General features: G+C 41.6%; 1 protein-coding gene and 1 pseudogene across 2 annotated transcripts in view; one reads left to right on the forward strand and one right to left on the reverse strand.

The window, feature by feature from the left end:
* The window catches only part of Igf2bp3 (insulin like growth factor 2 mRNA binding protein 3), a 98,105-nt gene that overhangs the window by 36,421 nt on the left and 40,371 nt on the right, over positions 1–21,313 (reverse strand). For both annotated transcript variants that reach the window (XM_090332759.1, XM_090332758.1), the window contains exons 4-5: positions 1,772–1,823; positions 1,612–1,675 (exon numbers count right to left, since the gene is read on the reverse strand). In XM_090332759.1, coding sequence (XP_090188885.1) covers positions 1,612–1,675; positions 1,772–1,823 — 116 coding nt within the window. The remainder of the gene's footprint in view (positions 1–1,611; positions 1,676–1,771; positions 1,824–21,313) is intronic.
* On the forward strand, positions 20,181–20,658 carry LOC150063076 (endothelial differentiation-related factor 1 pseudogene; annotated as a pseudogene).

Consider the following 21,313-nt stretch of genomic DNA (forward strand, 5'->3'; position numbering starts at 1 on the left):
TTTCATTAAAACAGAGGACAAACCAAAATAAACCAAAGTTAAACATTAAAATTATTCAGTCTCCCTTGCTTTTTTAATGCCAATCCTAGGACTTGAACTCAGGGCCTAGACTCAGAGCTTTTTTTATGCTCAAAGCTAGTGCTCTACCGCTTGAGCCACAGCTCCACTTCCAGCTTTTTTGGTAGTTAATTGGAGGTAAGAGTCTCACAAACTTTCCTGCCCAGGCTAATTCTGAACCATGATTACTGGATCTCAGCTTCCTGAGTAAGGTTACAGATGTGAGCCACAGGTACCTGAAATTAACAGAATGGTTATCACTTTCATTCTGCTAGACAGGTGATATTTGATAAAGCCCTACACTGGGGAGTGTATGAACAAACACCCTCACACAGTGCTAAGAAGACTTAAACTACTTCAGATCTACAAAGGATAATAGCAAATGCAATTCTACCTCAGGAATTTATCCTGTAGACATATGCACACACGTGCCAAAAGTGATATTTGCAAAAGAGATTCACCACAACACTGTACCTCACTGGGAAAGTCTAAACATCCAAGAAGGGATTAACTAATACAATCACTTCACATCTACACGGTCATATTCTAAATAGCATTTGTACAAAAGAAAAATAGAAGCATATGTTTGTCTTCCACAGTGCTGACAGAGTCAAGGTTGCTAGGAAACAATGCTGGGAAGATTCACACTATGTACATGTTTAGATCTTTTACAATTTTGAACCATGCATATAGGATCCATTTTAAAAATGTAAGTTCCATCTGTCTCCTGAATGGCCACTTCCTTCCTAGGACTATTTTTCCTTTCGTGAGCCCTCTGTGTGTGTACTGCCTTTGGTGACAGTGAAGTTCATTTGCCTTTCCCCCTAGGGCTTAGGCAGAGGTGAGGGGTCCCTTCTCCATTCCCACAGTAAAGCCTCAGTTCTCCCAAAGTCAACTGCCACCCACTCTGCACTGTGCTTCTGGGGACTCTGTCATGCTCTGGTGTGTATGTCCCAAACACAGATGACAAAGGCTAGGTTCCTGGGACCCTCACTCTTTCTCCCACATTCTCTGCCATTCTCTCTCTCTCCCTCTCTCTCTGTGTCAATGCATTAGATCATTTGGAGCCTACAAATTTACCAGAGATTCATCTGTGTAGTTTTATTAATTATGCTGCTTAAATCTAAAAGCAACATTGGTTCAATGTCTGCCAGCTTCTGAATGTCAGTAGTAATCATTAGAGAATTCAGGGAAAAGAGAACATTCAATTTCTGTTGGCTTAACACATGATCAACTTACCAGTTTCAAATAGACTAGCAATAATGTGTCACAGGCGGAAGGAAAAGGAATTTATGTGGAAGCAAAATCCAGGCTCAGGCTTTCTGCAAGTAGGCTGTGGTTCAGCTTCATACTCTATCTATGAATGGTACTGAGGATCTACTTTAGAGGGAATAAACCAAGATCAATGCAGTTTCTTACTAAACATTCAAATGAGAGACGAAAGGTGTATTTGCAGAATCGCACTTCCCCAAATGAAGTTTCCTTAGAAATCCACAAAATATAAGTTACTGTACTTAGCCTGATGAATTAACAGGTAAGATTCACACTGCTTACTGTCTAGCTTGGTCCTTGCTGGAATAGGTGACATTTACAACAGCAGTTTCTGAATCAGTGTTCACTGGAGAAAGAGAAAAGCAAAGAGAATCAAAGTTAGTTTTCTTTCTGCTTCCTTCCTTCCTCTTACAAATCTGAAAGCAATTCAGAAGACTTGTACCTTGCTCACAGCTCTCCACCACTCCATACTGGACTAGTAAACCATCCAGCACCTAGTAGGAGGGGAAGAGAAAATTGTCAATTTTGAGTTTCCCAAGTTATTAGTCAGGGCACGATTATTTAAAAATAAGAGCTGTTGATGAGAAAGAACGAAAAACAAAAGTTAGCCAGAAATTTGTACCATATAGCTAAGGGAGAGTCACCACCACCTAGAGATTTGGAGATGCTGACTTCTCTCTTGTCCACCCCTGTTTGGGGTAGGACTGAGGACTGAGCCCAGGCCCTTATGCAAGTTAGGCAAAGACTACTGCAGACCTATTGTCCCAGCCCATGATCTGAATAGAGACAGTCTCACCCAAAGCCTGACTGGCTTTGATTGAATTCATATTCCTGCCTCAGCCTCATTATTGGCAGAGGGGAATCGCCAGGCTGGCTTTCTAATCCTGAATATGAATCTCATTTCCTAAGGCTAGTCAAAAAGAAGCATCAGCAGCTTTACAGTGTCAGAGCCCTCACAAACAGGCTGTGGAGACAGAGGAAGAAAAGAGCACCCATTTCTCACACACTTGAGAATACCATCTCAGTTCCTCTTTGGACACACAGTCACGAGATGGGACCAAGTTAAGAAACAATGAATTTGTAAGATCTTTCCAAAGAACTTCTTTTTATAGTTCTACTATGTATAACAGGAACAGACCTGAAAATGAAGAAAGCATGTTTGATACTCTTCTTGCATTCTTGAAGACTGACATACTCAAAGCATGTAGAATAAAAAGTGTAAAGTAGATCAACATTCCTGAATCTATACTTGGTTGGAAATGTGAATTTGAAGCTCTGTTATCAATATGTTTCTTTTTTCTTTGAAGGGACTATTAAAACAGAAACTACACACTTATATTTTCTGACCCCAGGATAAAACAAAACCAAAACAACAAAAAAAAGGTTGCTAAATGGGTTTACTTGGTGGTACATGAATGTAGGCATCTCAGGAAGCAGAGGCAGAAAGATCAAGTCCGAGGCCAACTGGGGCAATTTGTCAGACCCTACCTCAAAAAGAAGTTTCACAAAGGGAGGACTGGAGCTGAGAGCCGAGGGCATGGGTACACTGCTCACCCAACAAAATCAAGGTCCCAGATCTGATACCCACTACTGCAAAATAAGAAACATCCTACATTTTTATGGTGAGCTCCTACTTAATCAACTAACTCTAAAGGAAGCTTTGCCTTATGTGGCATCTTTTAGGCTTTTATTTTATTTACTTAACTCTAACAGGGTTTCTTTGTAGGATACCTTTTTCTTCTTTGGAATAAGGCTGATACCTACTTGTGCACAGAATGCCCTTTCATGGAAGTTTTCACTCCGTCAATTACCTCTCAGTACACTACTAGAAGCACATTAACCTTTGCCTCTAATTATACCTTCCATCAAAAAGCTTAATGTTCACATTTTTCCTTCTAAGCACTTAAAGACACCACACACTATTTCACACATCTGTTTCAGACACTAGCATATACACACCATAAGAACAGGAGACACTGGTTCCTAGTTTTAACTCTAGAACACACATGCACAAAACTTGCTCAAATATATTCCTTTATCTCTTCCCCCACCCCCGCCCATCACACACACACACACACCTAAGGTTTGAATTCAAGGCCTGGGCACACACAGTCCATGAGCTTTTTTTGCTCAAGGCTAGTGTTGTACAACTTGAGCCACAGTTCTATTTTCAGCTTTTTGGTGGCTAGTTGGAGATAAGAGTCTCATGGAATTTCTTTCCCAGGCTAGCTTTGAAACACTATGCTTGCTAGACAGGCACTCTACCACTAGGCCAAACTCCTGGCCCCAAGCAATATCATTTTATATCCTCCCTTATCCCTACTCTCCCACTAGACTCATGGTAAGTAGCCTTCCATGGGATTATGAGTGTGTCACAGCAATCTATCCTTTATAGTCCCACTGGCTGCTATACTTATATTGGCAGGTAGTTTATGATACATACATATGGCCTTAGATTCCAAGTCATCCTGTTTGTTTATGTGCTGCTTTTGCCTTGTATTTCAGAAGATGAAGCCACACACTGGGCAGTAAGCTCTGTATGACATTTCATGTTCTGGAAATGGGGTACCTTTGCATGGCTCTGCAACCACAGCTAATCTCACCTCTAAGGGCAATAAAGAAAGGGCAGTATCGGTCATTTTGAATTCAATGCCTAGTACCCCAATGAGGAACATTAAAACATAAGGTACAGGAAAAAAAAAAATCACAAAGTAACTCTTATCCTAAGGCCAATGGAAGTTAATTCTAGGTTCCTTTAAAATTCCATAGTTATGGGCTGGGAGATTGGCCTAGTGGTAGAGTGCATGAAAACCCAGGTACCATTCCTCAGTACCACATACATAGAAAAAGCCAGAAGTAGTGTTGTGACTCAAGTGGTAGAGCTCTAGCCTTGAGAAAACTCAAGGACAGTGCTCAGGCCCTGTGCCCAAGCCAGGACTGGCAAAAAACAAATCCATAGTTATAAACAAATTCCAGGAAACGGAAACTTTTAAAATAACTTTTTGTTATTGTTGATGTTGCATGTTTTTTGTTTTTTTTTTTTTTTTTTTGCAGGGAAGGGCAAAGAGAAGGCACAGGGATGGAGGGAGGGAAGTGTGAACAAATGCAGTCACGGTATTCAATATACACTATGTAAAAATTTAACTATACAACACATGGGCAGGGGCTGGAAGAGGGAAGTGGAGGAAAATGAAAGAAGGGTTGACATTGTCCAAGAAACACTGAACTCATTTCCTGACTAACAGAGTTGTAGCCCATAGCCCTTGTATAAAACTCACTGTGTAAGTCCACATTGGAAGTAGAGTTTTGGCACAAGTGGTACAGTGCCAGCCTGGAAATAGGGAATGAGGGCAAGTGGGAAGAGGAGCTAAGGGAGAGCAGTTCAAGCCCCAGTACCGACACTAAATAAAGTCCGTAGTCACTAAAGCTGATGGGTATCTGTGCTTCCACATCTTTTTTATATGTATTTGTAACAAAGTCATAGCAGGACCAAAAGCACTGTGATATTCAAAGCAGAAGCATTTAGTGTCTTCCAACACAAACCTTGCCAAAAACATACCTGGCCACCCTGTAACCTTCCCAACACCAAAACCAGTCTTAGATATTCAGAAAAAGTTACCATAAAGAAGATGTTTTGATTAGTCCTCATTTAAATAAGATGGGGGAAACTGCTCCACAAAATTCACTTTGTAGAGCAGCTATGTGAAGAGGGTGTAACTTCCTTCAAATATGGTGCAAGACATTTTATAGAAACAGGAAGCACTTGTCAAATATAGATTCAATCATCCTGGTGACGTTCTCCTTTTCTATCTCTCTGAGAGAAGACTATATGAAAAGAACAATCCTACATTGCAGGCCCCAGTAAGTTATAGCAAAATACTGGCACAAAATTCAAACACCCAAACAGAAAAAATATCACCTTGTTACCGGCATAATAATCATCCAGAAATGACTCAAACCCTTACAAAGCTAAGAAAGACTCTCACCCATGGTGATCTCATAAAACCTGCTGCACCTCCGTTACCTTCAGAAAAGCCCAGGCGTAGCAGTCCAGCCACACAGAGCTCAATGTCGCAGCTTTCTGGAAACACTCAATTTTCACAAGTTAGATCCTCCAGCAAACGTAGGGAGGACATAGTAGTTTAACACTCCAAATAGTCAGGGAAGCAGAGACAAGTGAGGGCCACCGTGTCTTCTGCTGCCTCTGAAGTCACAGCGGAAGAGCATCCGAGCATTTAAGAGGCTTGTTGTATTTCTAGTGGGCAGTCAGTGCTACGCTGATCAAGCCACAGCTCTCTCTAATCTCAAAGGGCTTCTCTTTTACGCAGAGAGTAGGACCCCAAGTCCTTAACAAGTGCCTTAAAATTCCTGTGGGACTTGTGCTTCTCATCTGACAGTATTGCCTTTTGGTCGTTAAAGTGGCTGGTAACATTTGAGTTATCACTTTAAGTTACACAATCCCAGGAGGTAACATGATCTTCCTGTTTAGATGGACACAGTCCAGTGCAGGAAGGTTCTCAGCGTTAGAGCTGGGTCTGCAGAGAAGTGATTCAAATCACAGCTGTCAGATGCTAGAGCCCATAGTCTTAACCTTGACCCATAAATCTGTTTTATCTCGCTATGTAACTTAAATAATACAAACATTCAGACTGAAAAACAGATCAGTTCTTGTTTGTAATAAGAAAACCAAAAACTGTCCGCTGCAGAGTCAATAACTGAAGCTCCAAGTACCAAATCTGCCATTTCAATATACCTCAATCGGATGACAGTATTAACATTGGTTTGTGGTAACATGTGTAAAAGCTACACTGTTAGGATTTTTTGAACCACCTGCTTCCAAAACAGGTGGAAGCACTCTCAACTATAAAAAAAGAGATCACTTTAGTTTAGTTGGCCTCTCCAGATTGTTTTTTGATTGTCCCATAAAGGCATTCAGAAAAGGCAAAACCTGTAAGGAAGTTATCACTCAATAGATAGCTAGGGTGGATAATGCTGGTGATAATCAGTCTGACATCCTTCACTTTGAAGAACTGAGGCAGGAGAGTCTTCAGTGTGACGTCAACCTGGGCTCCATAGTGAGACTGCCTCATAGAACAGGAAAGGCTAAACTCACACAGCACTTTCAGAACTCGGTGACTTATTTCTTTAGTAAATAGTCAGAGGTCACCACTCCAAATGGTTACAAATCACAAGAAAAGAGAATGGTAAAAGGCAGGTCAAAAGTCTAATTCTGGATCAGGAGTGTGGCCTAATAGTGGAGTTCTTGCCTAGCATGCATGAAGCTCTAGGTTCGATTCCTCAGTACCACATACACAAAAAAAGCCATAAGTGGTGTTATGGCTAAAGTGGTAGAATGTTAGATTTGAGAAAGCTCAAGGACAGTGCCCAGGCCCTGAGTTCAAGCCCCAGAACTGGCAAAAAAAAAAAAAAAAAAAAAAAGTCTAGTTCTGAATAAAGTCACTAAAAAGTAGAAAACAGCCAAGACCACAGAAGCAGCAGAGCTATTCCCAGCTGCATTTTACTCACTATCCCTATTCAATACATTTGTTGTTTTGAGTGGTGGTGCTCAGGTTTGAACTCAGAGCCTCACCCTTGCTAGTCAGGCACTCTACCACATGAGCACACACTTGCACCCTATTTAACACATTTAAAAAAAAATGATAGAAAGCCTAAGAAGATAAAGATGGTTACAAAGTCAACACTGAAAAATGTTTCTCACAAGGACCCACCCTTCAGATGAGGATTAGATGCTCCAGCCCCTCAGGATTTTATCACAGAATACCTAGAACATTCTTTATAGGAAAGTCAAGCTTTCCTGTTCATGTCTGGACCAAATTAGCAGTTACAGGGTCTTCGTATCACTTTTAATGGGTTTAATATCATTTTCAATTGGTGTAGTTTGTAAAATTTCATAATGTGGTTAAACAGATCAAAATTTTTGGGAAAACTCCAACAGCTCCAATTGCAAATGGGCAAGGGACACCAACATGTGATCACAGCTACTCCATGTTAGTGCCCGGCTGCACTAACCAGACGGCACTAGAGAACCTTGCAATCTACTGTAGGAAACCATCTCCAACACTTCTCTAAAGCCATTAGACAATAAGAAAGGAAAATAAGGGCAGCCAGGTATGGTGGTTCATACCTGCAATCCCAACACCCAGGAGGCTGAGGCAGATCTTGTGTTTAAGGCCAACGGGGAATAGATACACCATAAAACCCAATCTCACCAATGAATTAAAATGAAATGAAATATAAGTAACTTATGATACATTATATTTAGTCATGACTAAAGAAATTGTCAAGAATGTCAGAGAAAATGTGTGTACAAGTACATTTATATTGCCATATTAACTGCTGAACTGAAACTGAAATAAGTATTTAGTAACTGTACTAATAAAACAGAATAGAGCACCATTTTTTGCGCTTCATAATGTATTACTAAAAATTGAAGAGACAAGCCAAGCACTGGCAACTCATGCCAGTACCTAGCTACACAGAAGGCTGAAATCTGAGGAGCCTGGTTCAAAGCCAGCCTAGGCAAGAAAGTCCTTGAGTCTTTAATCACTAAAGAAGCTGGAAGTGGAACTCTGGCTCAAGTGGTAGTACACTAGCCTTGACCAAATGAAGCTTAAATACAGTGCCCAAGTCCTCAATTCAAGCCTTAGAACCAGCAGGTTTAAAAAAAAAAGGGATTATGGATGTATCTCAGTGTAAGAGTCATGAGGCTTTGGCTGAAAAAACAAACCATTACATAAAGCTCTTTTTTTATTTGTTTATTATTTTGGTGCCAATCCTGTGGCTTAAACAAACTTAGGGCCAGGGTACTATTCCTGAGTATTTTTGCTCAAGGCTAGTTAGTGCTATATCACTTAAGCCACCTCCACTCCTGGCCTTTTCTGTAATTTATTGGAGATAGAAGTCTCATGGACTTTCTTACCTAGGCTGGCTTCAAACCTCAATCCTCAGATCTCAGCCTCCCAAAAGTAGCTAAGATTGTAAGCATGAGCCACTGATGCCCTGTCAAAACTCAGTTTTTAAAAAACTAGATTAGTCAAAGATTTTGAGTAAGCATTCCCCCATAAACAATATTCAAGAGGCCAATCAATACATGAAACAATGAACAGCCTCATTACTCATTAGAGTAACATAAACCAAAACCACAATAACAAGTGTTTAGGCCAGGATATAGTGAAATTGAAATTCTCAGGTAGGAATGTACAATGATGCAATCACTTGGGAAAACAGTCTGGCAATTCCTCCCAGAAGTCACACATGAACCAGCAGTTCCACTCCTAAGTGTTTCTCTGGAAGCACTAAAAATGCACATCTGCCCCAAAACATGTACACAATGTTCACAGTAGCATTTCAAAATACAGAAACAATAAAGAATGGAGAACCAAAGATGGACAATGGAATAGAGCACACTCTAAAATGCAGCTAACTTCAAAAATACTATGTTGACAGACCCTGGCTAGATGTCAGTACTCCAATACAGACAGGAGGATCATGCATTTGAGATCAAGGTGCGCTGCACAGAGATCTTGTCTCAAAAAGAAAAAAAAAAGACAGGCAGACATAAAGGCCATATAATATATGATTTACTTAAATGTCAAGAATAGGCCAAGTCTATAGAGGAGACAGGAGATTAGTGTCCCTAGGCCCTGCACATAGGCCACATAGATACAACACCACCACTGCTGCTGCTGTCAATCGTAGAGTGTGCATTAAAGAGGTAAGAGTGAGTGGGGGGGGGGTACTGGTGGCTCACACCTGTAATCTTAGCTTCTCAGGAGGCTAAGATCTGAGGATTATGATTAGAAACCTGGTGGGACAAGGTTACCTCCAGTTAACCACCAGAAAACTGAAAGTGGTGCTATGGGTAGAGCAGTAGCTTTGAGCAAAAGAACTCAGAGACAGTGCCCAAATCCTGAATTCAAGGCCTACAACTGATGGCGGGGGAGGGTACTTAAAGCCCAGGCATATTCTATTTGCCTTAAAAACTGCTCAGTGAGATCCTGTCTCAAATGGACTCATCAACTGACCAACAGCTTAATTAAGTCTATGAAAACCATGTTCGGTCCAAATTTCTTTTTCTTTTTTCTTTTTCTGCCAGCCCTGGGCTTGAGCTCAGGGCCTGAGCACTGTCCTTGGACTTTCTCAAGGCTAGAGCTCTTCCATTTGAGCCTCAGCACCATGTCCGGCTTTTTTCTATATATGTGGTACCAAGGAATTGAACCTGGGTCTTCGTGCATACTAGGCAAGCACTCCCAGCCTTCAGTCCAAATTTCTATTGATCAAGTTTCCCTGCCCCACCAGATGCTACCCCTCAGATTACAACATTATCCCAGTACATGCTGTTTTAGAAATATCGTCAGTACCCATTTCAATAAAAGCTCAACTAGGACTGGATGCTGGAATGCTTAAATAAACCTAAGATTTCAGTAAGTAGCAGAAGTCCATCAATCATAGTCAAGAGAAAGTTACAGTGAGAAGATAAGCGAGTTAAACTTCTTAGGAAATCAAGTCTATTCACAGAAAGCTGAGTTCCCCAAGGCTCTATTTACTCACTAGCCAAGTTAACCTGGAGTTTTGTAAGGGAAAGGTAGAGCTACTGCTTCTCAGCAGTAGAGGGCCCAACACTGTCAGTACAGTTTACCAGCCGAGCACAAACTTAGTTTGGTCCTGTGTGCCTTTGTCTTGTATTTGGTCACACTTAACAGACATCCATGCTGGCGAGGGGATGGGACAATGTGCTGTCAATAGTAGAAGAGGTTGAGAGAATCATAACATGGCAATTTCCTCAAATAGAGAAAAACACTTTAAAAATTAGTGTCTGACCATAAACAGAAGAAGCATCCACTACGTGTCTGTAAGGAAGGAATATCATTTTTTTTGGACCAGTTCTGGGACTTCAACTCAGGGCCTGGACATTGTCCCTGACCTTCTTTTGCTCAAGGCGAGCCACAGCACCATTTCCAGCTTTTTCTGTTTATATGATAGTGGGAAATGGAACCCAGGACTTCATGAACAGTAGGCAAGCAACTCTACCACTTAGCCACATCCCCAGCCCAGAAGAAAAAATTTTAAGAACTTTTTAAAAATAAAGTTCAACATTACAGCTTCATGTCTCATCCACTTCTGATTCCCTTTTAATTACTTCTAAGCTAAAACACACTCATTACCTGAAGAACACAGACCACAGCTCCTGCTTGCTCAGTCTGAAAAACTGCCTGTACTGGGTAGACTGCTCAGGGCCACCAGTACCTGTGGATATGTAACTCTGATCCAATGACAGATATCCTTTTAGTGGGGAGGGAATGTGGAGAGATACAGAAAACACAATGTGGCCACTGTACCGGAGATTCAACAGTGCAGCTGTGGCCATGAAATGCCAAGGATGGCTGGCCACCACCAGTTAGAATAGACACTCACTTGCAACTTCATTTCTTACTTCAGGTCTCCAGAACTGTACAAAAATGAATTTCAGTTGCTTCAAGCTTCCTAATTGTAGAAAGCCACTCTAGAGAACACAAATGTACACCTTTGTCTCCCAGGTAAAGCACCTGAATCTCCCAGGAAAGCCTGTCTTCCCAGAGTTTAACAGGTGGCTGGCTAGTCTATCTGACTGAGACTCCTCATCCAGTAAGTATAGGCCCCAGCTCACTCAGAGTTGCAGTCTCTATAGCCACCAAACACTCCTGGCTGTCCACACGTATTATCCCTTCTACTCATCCAATCTTCCAGGGTAGATATTAACCCTGTTTCCAGGACTGAAAGAGTACACTTCAAAGAAGGGAAGGCCTTGCATCCATCAGAAAACAGACATGAAAAAGAGTCAAGTGGACTCCGGAGGCTGCACCAGCGATTTTTCACAGGTCCTCATTTGTCTGGAGGCCTGTATTCTGGACATTTCATGTGTTGTAAAGGGAATAAAATGAAGCCTCTTGTGTCTAGCTTCTTTTAACATTGAAGGTTCAAGCATGTTTCAGCATGCACTGGTACTTCATTCCTTTTTAAAAGGAACTTTATAGATACACAAGAAAACTGAAAAGCTGGAAGAGAGCACTCCCGTATCCTCAGATGTACCTCTTGCCACTAGCAAACTGCTTTTGTTTGCAACAGCTATCAAAGATAAACCAGTGTGTGCTGAAACAACACAGCAATCTACAGAAATAAATTAGATTCCTGGTTGCCAGCGGCTGGGAAGAAGAGAAAATAGAAAATGAATGTTTGCTATTAAAGTGACAACAATATTCTAAAATAATGTTGACATTCTGCCATTCCGTGAAGGTACTAAAAATGCACTAGAAATTGCACACATTAAAAAGTAGTCCTTGATAGTAGATGAGTATCTCAATAAAGCTGTTATCAATACATATAAAGTAAGGTCCTATAATACTCTAAGGGTTAAGTTTGCAATATTAAGTATTGCTGAGGTCTGGGTTAGCTGGTAGGAACAACTACTTTGGAAGATTGTTTAGAAGTTGTCTTCAGGTATCTGCCAGGGAAATGAAAATGTTTTGAAGAACGCTTCTTCTCCTTTACCGACATACAGTGGCTAGAGGATGCAAATTTAACTGATTGTAGACATTCAAGAGAAAAGCAAAATGCCTTCACATGCACATGAAAGGACACAAGAAATGACCCTGTGCTTTATCTGCCCTACTACAGAGGCAGGAAGCAGCAATATGAAGAATAAATGGGCTTCTAGGAGACCAGAAAACATTACCAAGCTGTTTATCAGTGGCACACACTGTAATCCTAGCTATGCAGGAGGTTGAGATCTGAGAATTACGGTTCAAAACCACACTGGACAGGAACTCCCATTAGACTCTTATCCCCAAATTAACCAGCAAAAACCAGGAAGTAGAGTTGTGGCTCAACTGGTAGAGCAGTAGCCTTGAGCAAAAAAACTCAGGTCAGTACCTAGGCCCTGAGTTCAAGCCTAGTAATTGCATAAGGAAATATCAATAGTGAAGAACATCAAACAAGAAACATCAATAATGAAACAAACTGAAAACTGTATGAACACACGGAGAATTATGCATTGATGGGCTTCTGAAAAACCAGTGGGCCCGTTAGAAGAAAACTTAAAATTTCTTCAAACAAAACAAAAATACAACATACCAAAAACGTTACTTTTTCCTCAGCAAAAATAGTAGTAAAGGTGGCAGTAGATGCTACACCACAGAAGAGAAAAGATTTTATTCTGGCAATGCTAGGAGAGGTTGAAATAGGACCACTGAATTCTGGTTCAAGTAAGCTAGGTGTCAAAGCAAGATTCTGTCTCAAAAAAAAAAAAAAAGTGGGAACATATCTAAAAGCATTGGCTAGTCTTCAGAAGGGAATCTCAAGGAAGACATAAAACTGGAGTTTATTACAATGGCCAAAGTTATAAAAAAAACTTCTTAGGGTTATCTGTCACCAAGGCAAAACAAAGTTTCAACACCATTTCAAAACTGTAGACTGAGCCAGGCACTAACGGGTCACACCTGCAATCCTAGCTATTCCAAAGGCTAAGATCTGAGAACCACAGTTCAAAATCAACCAGGACAGTATTAGGGTTATGAGACTGTCTCCACTAAACTACCAAAAACTAGAAATTAAGCTATGGCTTAAGTTGTAGAGAATTTCTTTGAGCAAGAAGAAAGTCAGAGAGAGCCCAGTATCTGAGTTCAAGCCTCAGATTGGCAAAAACATAACAAAACTGTGGGCTAGACTTAAAAGGTAGAGTGCCTACTTAAACAGAGGCCCTAAGTTCAAACCTCAGTACTGCCCCTCTTCAAAATTGCAAAACGTGTAAGGTTTCTCTGCAGGTAAAAGTAAAAATTTTAAAAATCAATAGTTATCCATTCACAAATCCACTACATACTCTGATTTGAATGAACTCTAACATATACAAAGTAAAACAAAACAATGTTACATGTTTTTTATGTAATTATTCATTAAACACCACTTGCATCTGTGACTTGTTTTTTTCCATTCACGGGGCTTGAACTCAGGGCCTGGGCACTGTCCATGAGTTCTTCTGCTCAAGGCTAGTGCTCTACCACTTTGAGCCATAGCATCACTTCCAGCTTTTGAGTAGTTAATCAGACATAAGAGTCTCACAGGGACCTTTCTGCCTGGGCTGGCTTCAAACTGTGATCCTCAGATCTCAGCCTTCTGAAGTAGCTAGGATTACAAGCATGAGCCATCAGTGCCCAGCTATCCCTGACTGTAATACACTGCTGAGTTCAAAAGACAACACAATGCATATAAAGCAACAAAGAACTGCGAAACCCAGAAGATCCCATTGATACTCTAGGATACTCAATATATAAAATGTAATGCTTGAATTAAAATGCACAACACCAGCCATCACCTGCTACCACCCATGCTGGTCAGCGCAGCAAACTTACACCAAGGCACAAAGCACCCAGCCTCAGAATAGTTGGGGACAGGGAGGGCAAGGAAGGGCAAAAAGGAATTGTTCTTCTCTACATTCAAGGGTGTCATAAAATGGGGGCCAAAACTGCTCTGCTCAATAGGTAGAGCCAGAAAGAAGGTAGAACACAGGAAGGAGAGTTTTCACTAGCCCTGAGAAATCCAGGAACTCCAAAGGCATGATGATTCTCCACGGGCAAAGTCCAGAGATACCTGTGAACATGTCAAGCCCCAGCTATCACTAAGGTTCGGAAGATGAAACGGCCGAGTGTAGCAGTCACACCTGCTTTAGAGAAAAATAGATAAATTAGTTTGCCCTATATAAGTCAACAAAATATAGAGCTACTAACTACTGCCCCAAGACGGTAGAATTTTTAAATTTAAAAAAATACATATATTCAGCTAGGCCCTGGTGACTCAGGTTTCTAATTCTAGCCACTCAGGAAGCTGAGATCTAAGGATTCTAGTTCAACACCAAACTGGGCAATTAGTTACTTAGAATCTAATCTCTAACCATCTGAAAACTGGAGTTGGCATTGTGGTTCAAAGCAGTCAAGCAATGGCCTTGAGCTAAAAAGCTCAGAGACAGAACCCAGGCTCTGTCTGAGTTCAAGCCTCACAGCCAATTTTTTTAAATTCACAATGAACATAATAATCTGTGTGTGTTCAAACCAAGACATGAACTCAGGACTTGGGCACTGTGCTTGAGCTGTTTTGCTCAAGGGGAGGGCTCTATAGCAACTTGAGCCACAGTCCCCTCCTGACTTTTTCTGGGGGTTAATTGGAGATCAGACTCTTTAGAAAGTTTCTTGCTCAAACTAGTTTTGGACTATGGTCATTATACATCAACCTCCTGAGCAGTTTAAGTTACAGGTATGAGATGTAAGTGTCCAGCAGTATTTCCCATTTTTTTAAAGATAGGAATGGCAGTCATTTAGAATGAAATTTTGCCATTTGCTGGAAAATGGATAGAACTGGGGATTATTGTGGTAAGTAAAATAACCTAGGCCTACAAAGGCAAGGGTCCTGTTTTCCCTCATATGAAACTAGAGGGAAACAACACAACCAAAGTCCTGAAATTAAGAGTACTACTAGCTAGGTGAAAAGAATGAGAGGAGGAGGAGATAATATGGGAAGGGGAGGTTGAATATATTAAAGTATATTGTAAATACATATGGAAATGTGTTGAAACCCCTTGTCACATGCGGGTGCCATTTTTTTAAATGTACATAGACTCCTCGCAACTCCTCGTTGCTGTAAGATGGTTACTGGTCCTTTTGTTTGTAAATGGGGGTTTTCTTAGTCCCTTGGGGACTAAGACTCCTCACATTCCTTCAGATGAACTCAGCTTCACTTCTAAGACCAAGAACAAGCTGTCGTGTAACCTGCCCCCAGGAGTGTCCCTCCACAGAGCCCTGGCCTGCAGGCAGACGCTGTGCTCCCACCTGAGCCCTCATCACCTTGACCCATTCCCTTCGTGCTAGAAGCAAACAATGTTACCTGTTGAGCAAGATGCACACACATCTTTCCACCAGCACCTCTGAACATGTAAATCAACCTCTTTAACATTCGTAATGACTAGTAGCTTATTTGGTAGTAATCAATCAAGTCTTAGGTTCCAGGAACATGGAAGTGTGATCTACCCACTGAATGGATGTCAATAACTGCCAAGGAGAGTTAAAGGTCCCAAATGGCCAGAGCCACACAAAAAACCATGCACAGTTCTCAGCCCTGTTCTCACCCTCTTCACCTCCACTCACTTCTCTAACTCCAGAGCAACAGGGTTAAGAAAAGTAGAACACTGACAGACAACTGATCTAGGGGTGCTTACTGCAGAGAAAGCACACAGCACTGGACATACCGTCTTCCATGCTCAAAGTGTCTGTGGAGGAGGTGTCATCCTTTCAGGGAACACATCTCTACAAACCAACTCAAAAGGGCAAATGGGTGTACTCTAAAATGCCGGCCGGCCCAACCATGCCAGCAACAAATGACTCCAGTATGTGGAGTAGCTTGTGAGAAGGCTTGGGGATTTCATCTAGGGGCTTCACTAGAAGTGTCTCCCTGAAAGACTTCTCTTGTAAGAGGACTGGATTCCCTACAGTGACACTATCTTGTAATAAATTCTGTGGCCTCTCAAGGACCCAAGCCACAAGAGTAGACTAATCCACACACGTTTTCAAGGTCTGTTAAAAGTGACTAAACAACCTATCCTACGTACATGTAGGATATTCCATTCTTTTTCAGATATGACTATGAACTGGTATTTTCTTTTCCCCGTGTACTAGAGCTACAGTTTTTGAAAGTTTTTGAGAGCACCAATCTAGGTTACTTACCCAGGTCTTTTAGTCATGGAAAACTTGGCACAGAAAAAAAAATTTACTTCCGAAAGGCCATTTATAATCAGAGGATTTTTGAGGCTATCCATGATACAAAATTAACCCAGGGAAATAAAGGGTTAAAAATGAGTAAGTCAGTGGTAAAGTTAATATTTTAAAAATATACAGTAAAGTAGAAGTGACCCTTAAACTCAGACACCACACACCAAACCTGATCGGCAAGAGGTAGTACAGGCCGTGCCTTGCACTGCCAAGCACTGTCTCCAGTAGCAGAGGGAAGCCCACGAGCAAAGGTCCTCTTTTTAAACAAACAATAATTAAGCCACAAGTCAGGATAAAATTCCTACCACACAGAAACAAAGCTGTGGCCCAAGAAAAGACTTGCCCATGTTTAGTTAAGACAGAATCGCATATGAAGCCATGTCTTTTATGGGAAAAGAAATCACGTACATTGTTTGAAATCACAAGTATTTATTCAGCTGGGGAACTTCAAGCTGTAGTGCAACAGTTCTGGGATAGGGAAGGGAACATGCCAAGCACGGATGGGCATCCTGTCACCTGAGAAAGGAGATCGTGGAGAAATGAGAGGTGTAAACTTGGAAAGCTTAGCATTCATCCACTTTAATGAGGCCGGCACTTGGGGGCACAGCCTGCCCAATAACACAGCCATAAGGACCAACATTTACCTGACCCTGTATGGTTCCTTCTGTAATAATACTGAGGTCTTTTTCCATCAGGGGGAAAAAATAAATATGCCGGGTGCCGCTGGTGGCTCATGCCTGTAATTCCAGCTATTCAGGAGGCTCAGTTCTGAGAATTGCAGTTCAAAGCCAGCCCAGGCAGGAAAGCCTGTGAGACTCTTATCTCTAATAAACTACTAGAAATGGTGCTGTGGCTCAAGTGGTAGAGGGCTAGTCTTGAGTAAAATAAACTCAAGGGCAGCACCAAGATCCTCAGTTCAAACCCCAGGATTGGCTAAAAGAAAAAAAAAACAATATATACATACATATATACGTATATATATTCAGTTTTCTTTCAAAGAAACTGAAATATTAGAAAAACTTTAAAAAGCCCAAACTTATAAAACAACATTTCCAAAACATTTGTTCCCTGATAGTGAAAGGCCAATATAGTTTCCATTTAGTGAAATTTCCATTCCTGCTACCTCAACCCCCAACCCCAGTACTAGGGCTTGAACTCAGGGCCTGGGCACTGAGATGACTTAAGATTCCAACCAAGATACAATGAGTACAGACTGAAAAGCTAGTCCATACCCAGCTTTATTTATTGAGTCTTTGATGAGAACATAGCTCCTGTTCCCAAAAATTTAATCTGACAGGATGAGGGGAGAGAGAGAAACAGTACTCAGAAAGCATTAAAAACATGAAGTGCTGTCAGGAACTGGTATTTCATACCCATAATCCTAGCTACTCAGGAAGCTCAGATCTGAGAATCAAAGTTCAAAGCCAACCTAGACAGGAAAATCAGTGAGACTCGTAGTGCCAATTAACTACCAGAAAACCGGAAATGGAGCTGTCAGAGTGGTAAAGTGCTAGCCTTCAGTGAAAGCACTTAGGGATGGTGCTCAGTCCCTGAGTTCAAGTCCCACAACTGACAAAAAAAATTCTTTTGTAGATATACATGGAGAATAAACAAGGCCTCAAAACCTGAAAAACCAAAGGAAGAATCCAATGTTTGGTTTGGTTTGTGAGGTTAAGGACAGATTGAATAAAACATCAAAGCTGTCCTGAAGAGTAGAGTCACCTCACATACTACAGGCACTGGACCAAATTCAAGGCAGGCTTACGCAAAGAGGTGAAGGGAGGAGGGATAAAGGCGAGTGGGAGGAAGGGGAGACAGGAGGAATAGAAAGGGGAGGGAGAGGAAGAGGGGAAGAGGGAAGGGTTGAGCTGAGGTTCCTGAAGCAAGGATGGTAAACAGCACTGCCTAGGGAGAGCACCATGCTGCCAATTGGACACAGGAATGAGATGAGGAGTCCCATGTCAATGACATCTCAAAAGGCACCTGGGCTGTTAGCTGGCCTTACATCAACATGTGCCTCAGCCTATCCAATTACCTGCTGGGAAGGCCACACCCTCGACAAAATATAAGCTCTGTTCTGCACAGAGACCCGTCTAGGTGCTGAAGAACTTTATATCATCCATTTCCCATATCAGGTTCCCCACGCTTGGGGTTGTGACCTTATCATGTACTGAACATTTAAACGCCGTCTGCTCCATCACTCCACCGGGTACATGGAGTCACAAAGTCACAATCTACCTACTAACAGCTGCTCCTGAATGTTACTCGTGTGGTGAAAGGAACTTAGATGTGATTAAGATCTTGGAGTTGCAAAAATCTTAAGAACTATCTGCGTAGGATTAATGACAGGGGAAGAAGAATTTTCAAAAAAAAAAAAAAAGGTAAAGCGATGATAGAAGCAATGCATGCTCAAGTGGAGAAAAATCAGTCAGGCAACCACAGGAATCTAGAAAAGGATCCACTCTTAACACAGAATCAGGTTTCAGGCTCTTGCCTTCCAGAATTGGAGAAAAAAATTAGTTTGTGTTATCTCAGGCAACTAAATATTGCCATAATCCATTACAGCACACCTAAAGTAATAAATGTACATAATAGTACATGAATCACCAGCTCTAGGCCTTATGATCGCTCATCTTTTGTCACACAGTGAATATGCTACCATTTGAGCCAAACCTCCAGTTTCAAATTCTAGTATTTTACATCACTGATTCTTATAACTCCTTGCTCAGTTCAAATACTTGAAGTATTTCATTGTAATGTTTTAGAGAGGGGCTTGAACTCAGGGCCTGGGTACAATCCCTTAGCTTTTTCATTCAAAGTTGGTGCTCTACCACTTAGTCACACCTCCACTTTGGACTTTTTGCTGATTAATTGGAGGTAAGAACTTTCTGCTGGGGCTGGTTTTGAACCATTCATGACAGTCAGATCTAAGCCTCCTGAGTAGCTAGAATGACAGACATGAGCCACCAGCTTTCATTAGTTTCCTATTATCCATTATACTTAATAAGCTTATCTCACCTGATTTCTACCTATCATTAACTCCTGTATCCATTGTGAATTAAGTGATGGCTGACCACCAGAGCAAAAACAAAAACAGCACTTGTGCAGAAGAATGAATCTCTAGCCTTTAAGGACATCAACATCCTACCACAGCCCTTGTCTAATTTACCCACCTTCTACTAGAACTCAAAACAGTCTTCCAAATCTCACTGCACATTCACCCAAGGCTCACAGTGAAGTGTCTCAAGCTATTTCGTATGAGTTATGGTATTGTTTTGTTTCCTCTTCTCTACAGTAAATAACATGGCATGAGCCAGGTGCCAGTGCTCACGCCCATGATCCTAATTACTCAGAAGAATGAGATCTGAGGATTACAGTTCAAAGCCAGCCAGGTACAAAAGTCTGTGAGATTCTTATCCACCAGAAAACCAGAAGCGGTGCTATGAAGGGCTTGTCTTGAGCTGAAGAGCTCAGGGATGGTGCCCCTGTCCCACAGTTCAAGTCCCACAATTGACCAAAACAAACCAACCCCCCCCAAACATGGTATTGCTATTTTTCTCCTGCTTCTTTATTTCTTCTAAATACAGTTCCTTGTTTTCCCTTAAAAAAAATCTTGCCTTAACAATACTTTTTTTTGGGGGGTGGAGGGGGGAAACAGGTCCAGGACTGATTCTAACACTACACCTGATGCTTTCACTCAAAATTGGCTAGTATTCTACCAACTGAGCCATGTCTCCAACCCCTAGCTTAATGATACTCTTATTTCTACTTTTTAACCTCTTTAAAAAGGAGGTCTCTTCTATTCAATCTTTCTTCCTATATTCAAAGTCCATATAGAAAATCCAAAGGTCAGACATCACTAAGTTATTAACTGCTTTAAGACGCCATTGTTAACCTTAAGTTTCTGCCTTCTACAACTATCCTTATGAAGAAACGTACCAGACTGGAAATGCATAAAGAGATGGGTGAAATTGTTCAAAAAGAAACGTATTCATGGTGTCGCCGCGCAGAGTTAGGAGCAGCTGCCGGAGTCGCCACGTCATGGACAAGAGCAAGTGGGACACCACAAGAAGGGCCCGACGGCCGTGCAGACTAAGACCAAGCAGGCCATCTTAATAGTGGCTAAAAGACGAGGTGATGGAAACATCCAAGGAATGGGCTGCTGGTGAGAGCAAGCAGCACTCAATCGCCAAGAATACAGCCAAGCTGGACCAGGAGGTGGAGGAGCTGCACCACGACAGGGTGACCCTGGAAGCGGGCAAGGTGACCCAGCGAGGCTCGCAGAGTAATGCACTGACACAGTAGGACCTGGCTATGAACATCAGTGAAAAGCCTCAAGTCACTGCAGACTGTGAGTCTGGATGCGCCATTCCCCATAACCAGGTTCTAGGCAAAACCGAGAGAGCCACTGGCCTCCAGCTCCAGGGAAAGGACATCGGAAAGCCCATGGAGAAGGGGCCACGGGCAAAATGAGCACCATGCCTTGAAGTCAATGCCTTCCGGCTGAGTCTTCTGGTTGGTCCCCTGACCCACTGCCGTGGGTCGTCCACGTGGTGGAGCATGGGGGCAGGGTCATGGGGTTCCCTCAACCCATACCTGCTATCAAACAAAGCAAAACCTTGCCAAGTAAAAAAAAAAGAAATATACTCATTACTTGACATAAACATACTTAATGTTTAAAAAAATTCACTGAAGTTACTATGGATGATTCCTCAAAAAAAAAAAGATCTTTCCTATGATCTAGCCATACCACTTCTGGGCATGTACCCAGAACATCACAAGCAGAATACTATAGAGACACGTGCACATCCATGTTCATTGCTGTACTACTCACAATAGTCAACTTATGGAAACAGCCAGATGCTCTACAATCAATGAGTAGATCCAAAAATGCAGTGCCTATACACAACCATCAGAATGGTATTTGCAGGGAAATGGATAGACCTAGAACCAGTCATGTTAAGTGAGGTAAATCACACCTAGAAAAACAGCTCATGTTTTCTCTCATACACAGAAGCTAGATCTGAAACACATGAGGACATGATAAATTATACAGGACTGTAGGCATTCACACACAATGAGACCAAAGGAGGATATTAGAGGAACCAAAAGGCATAATACACAAGACTTTATCTAAATGAACTCCAGGAAATGGGAACAAGAGATTTTTTTTT

Source organism: Megascapheus bottae, chromosome 5 (genome assembly GCF_031878675.1).
Source record: "Megascapheus bottae isolate mThoBot1 chromosome 5, mThoBot2.hap1, whole genome shotgun sequence".
NCBI classification, from domain to species: domain Eukaryota; kingdom Metazoa; phylum Chordata; class Mammalia; order Rodentia; family Geomyidae; genus Megascapheus; species Megascapheus bottae.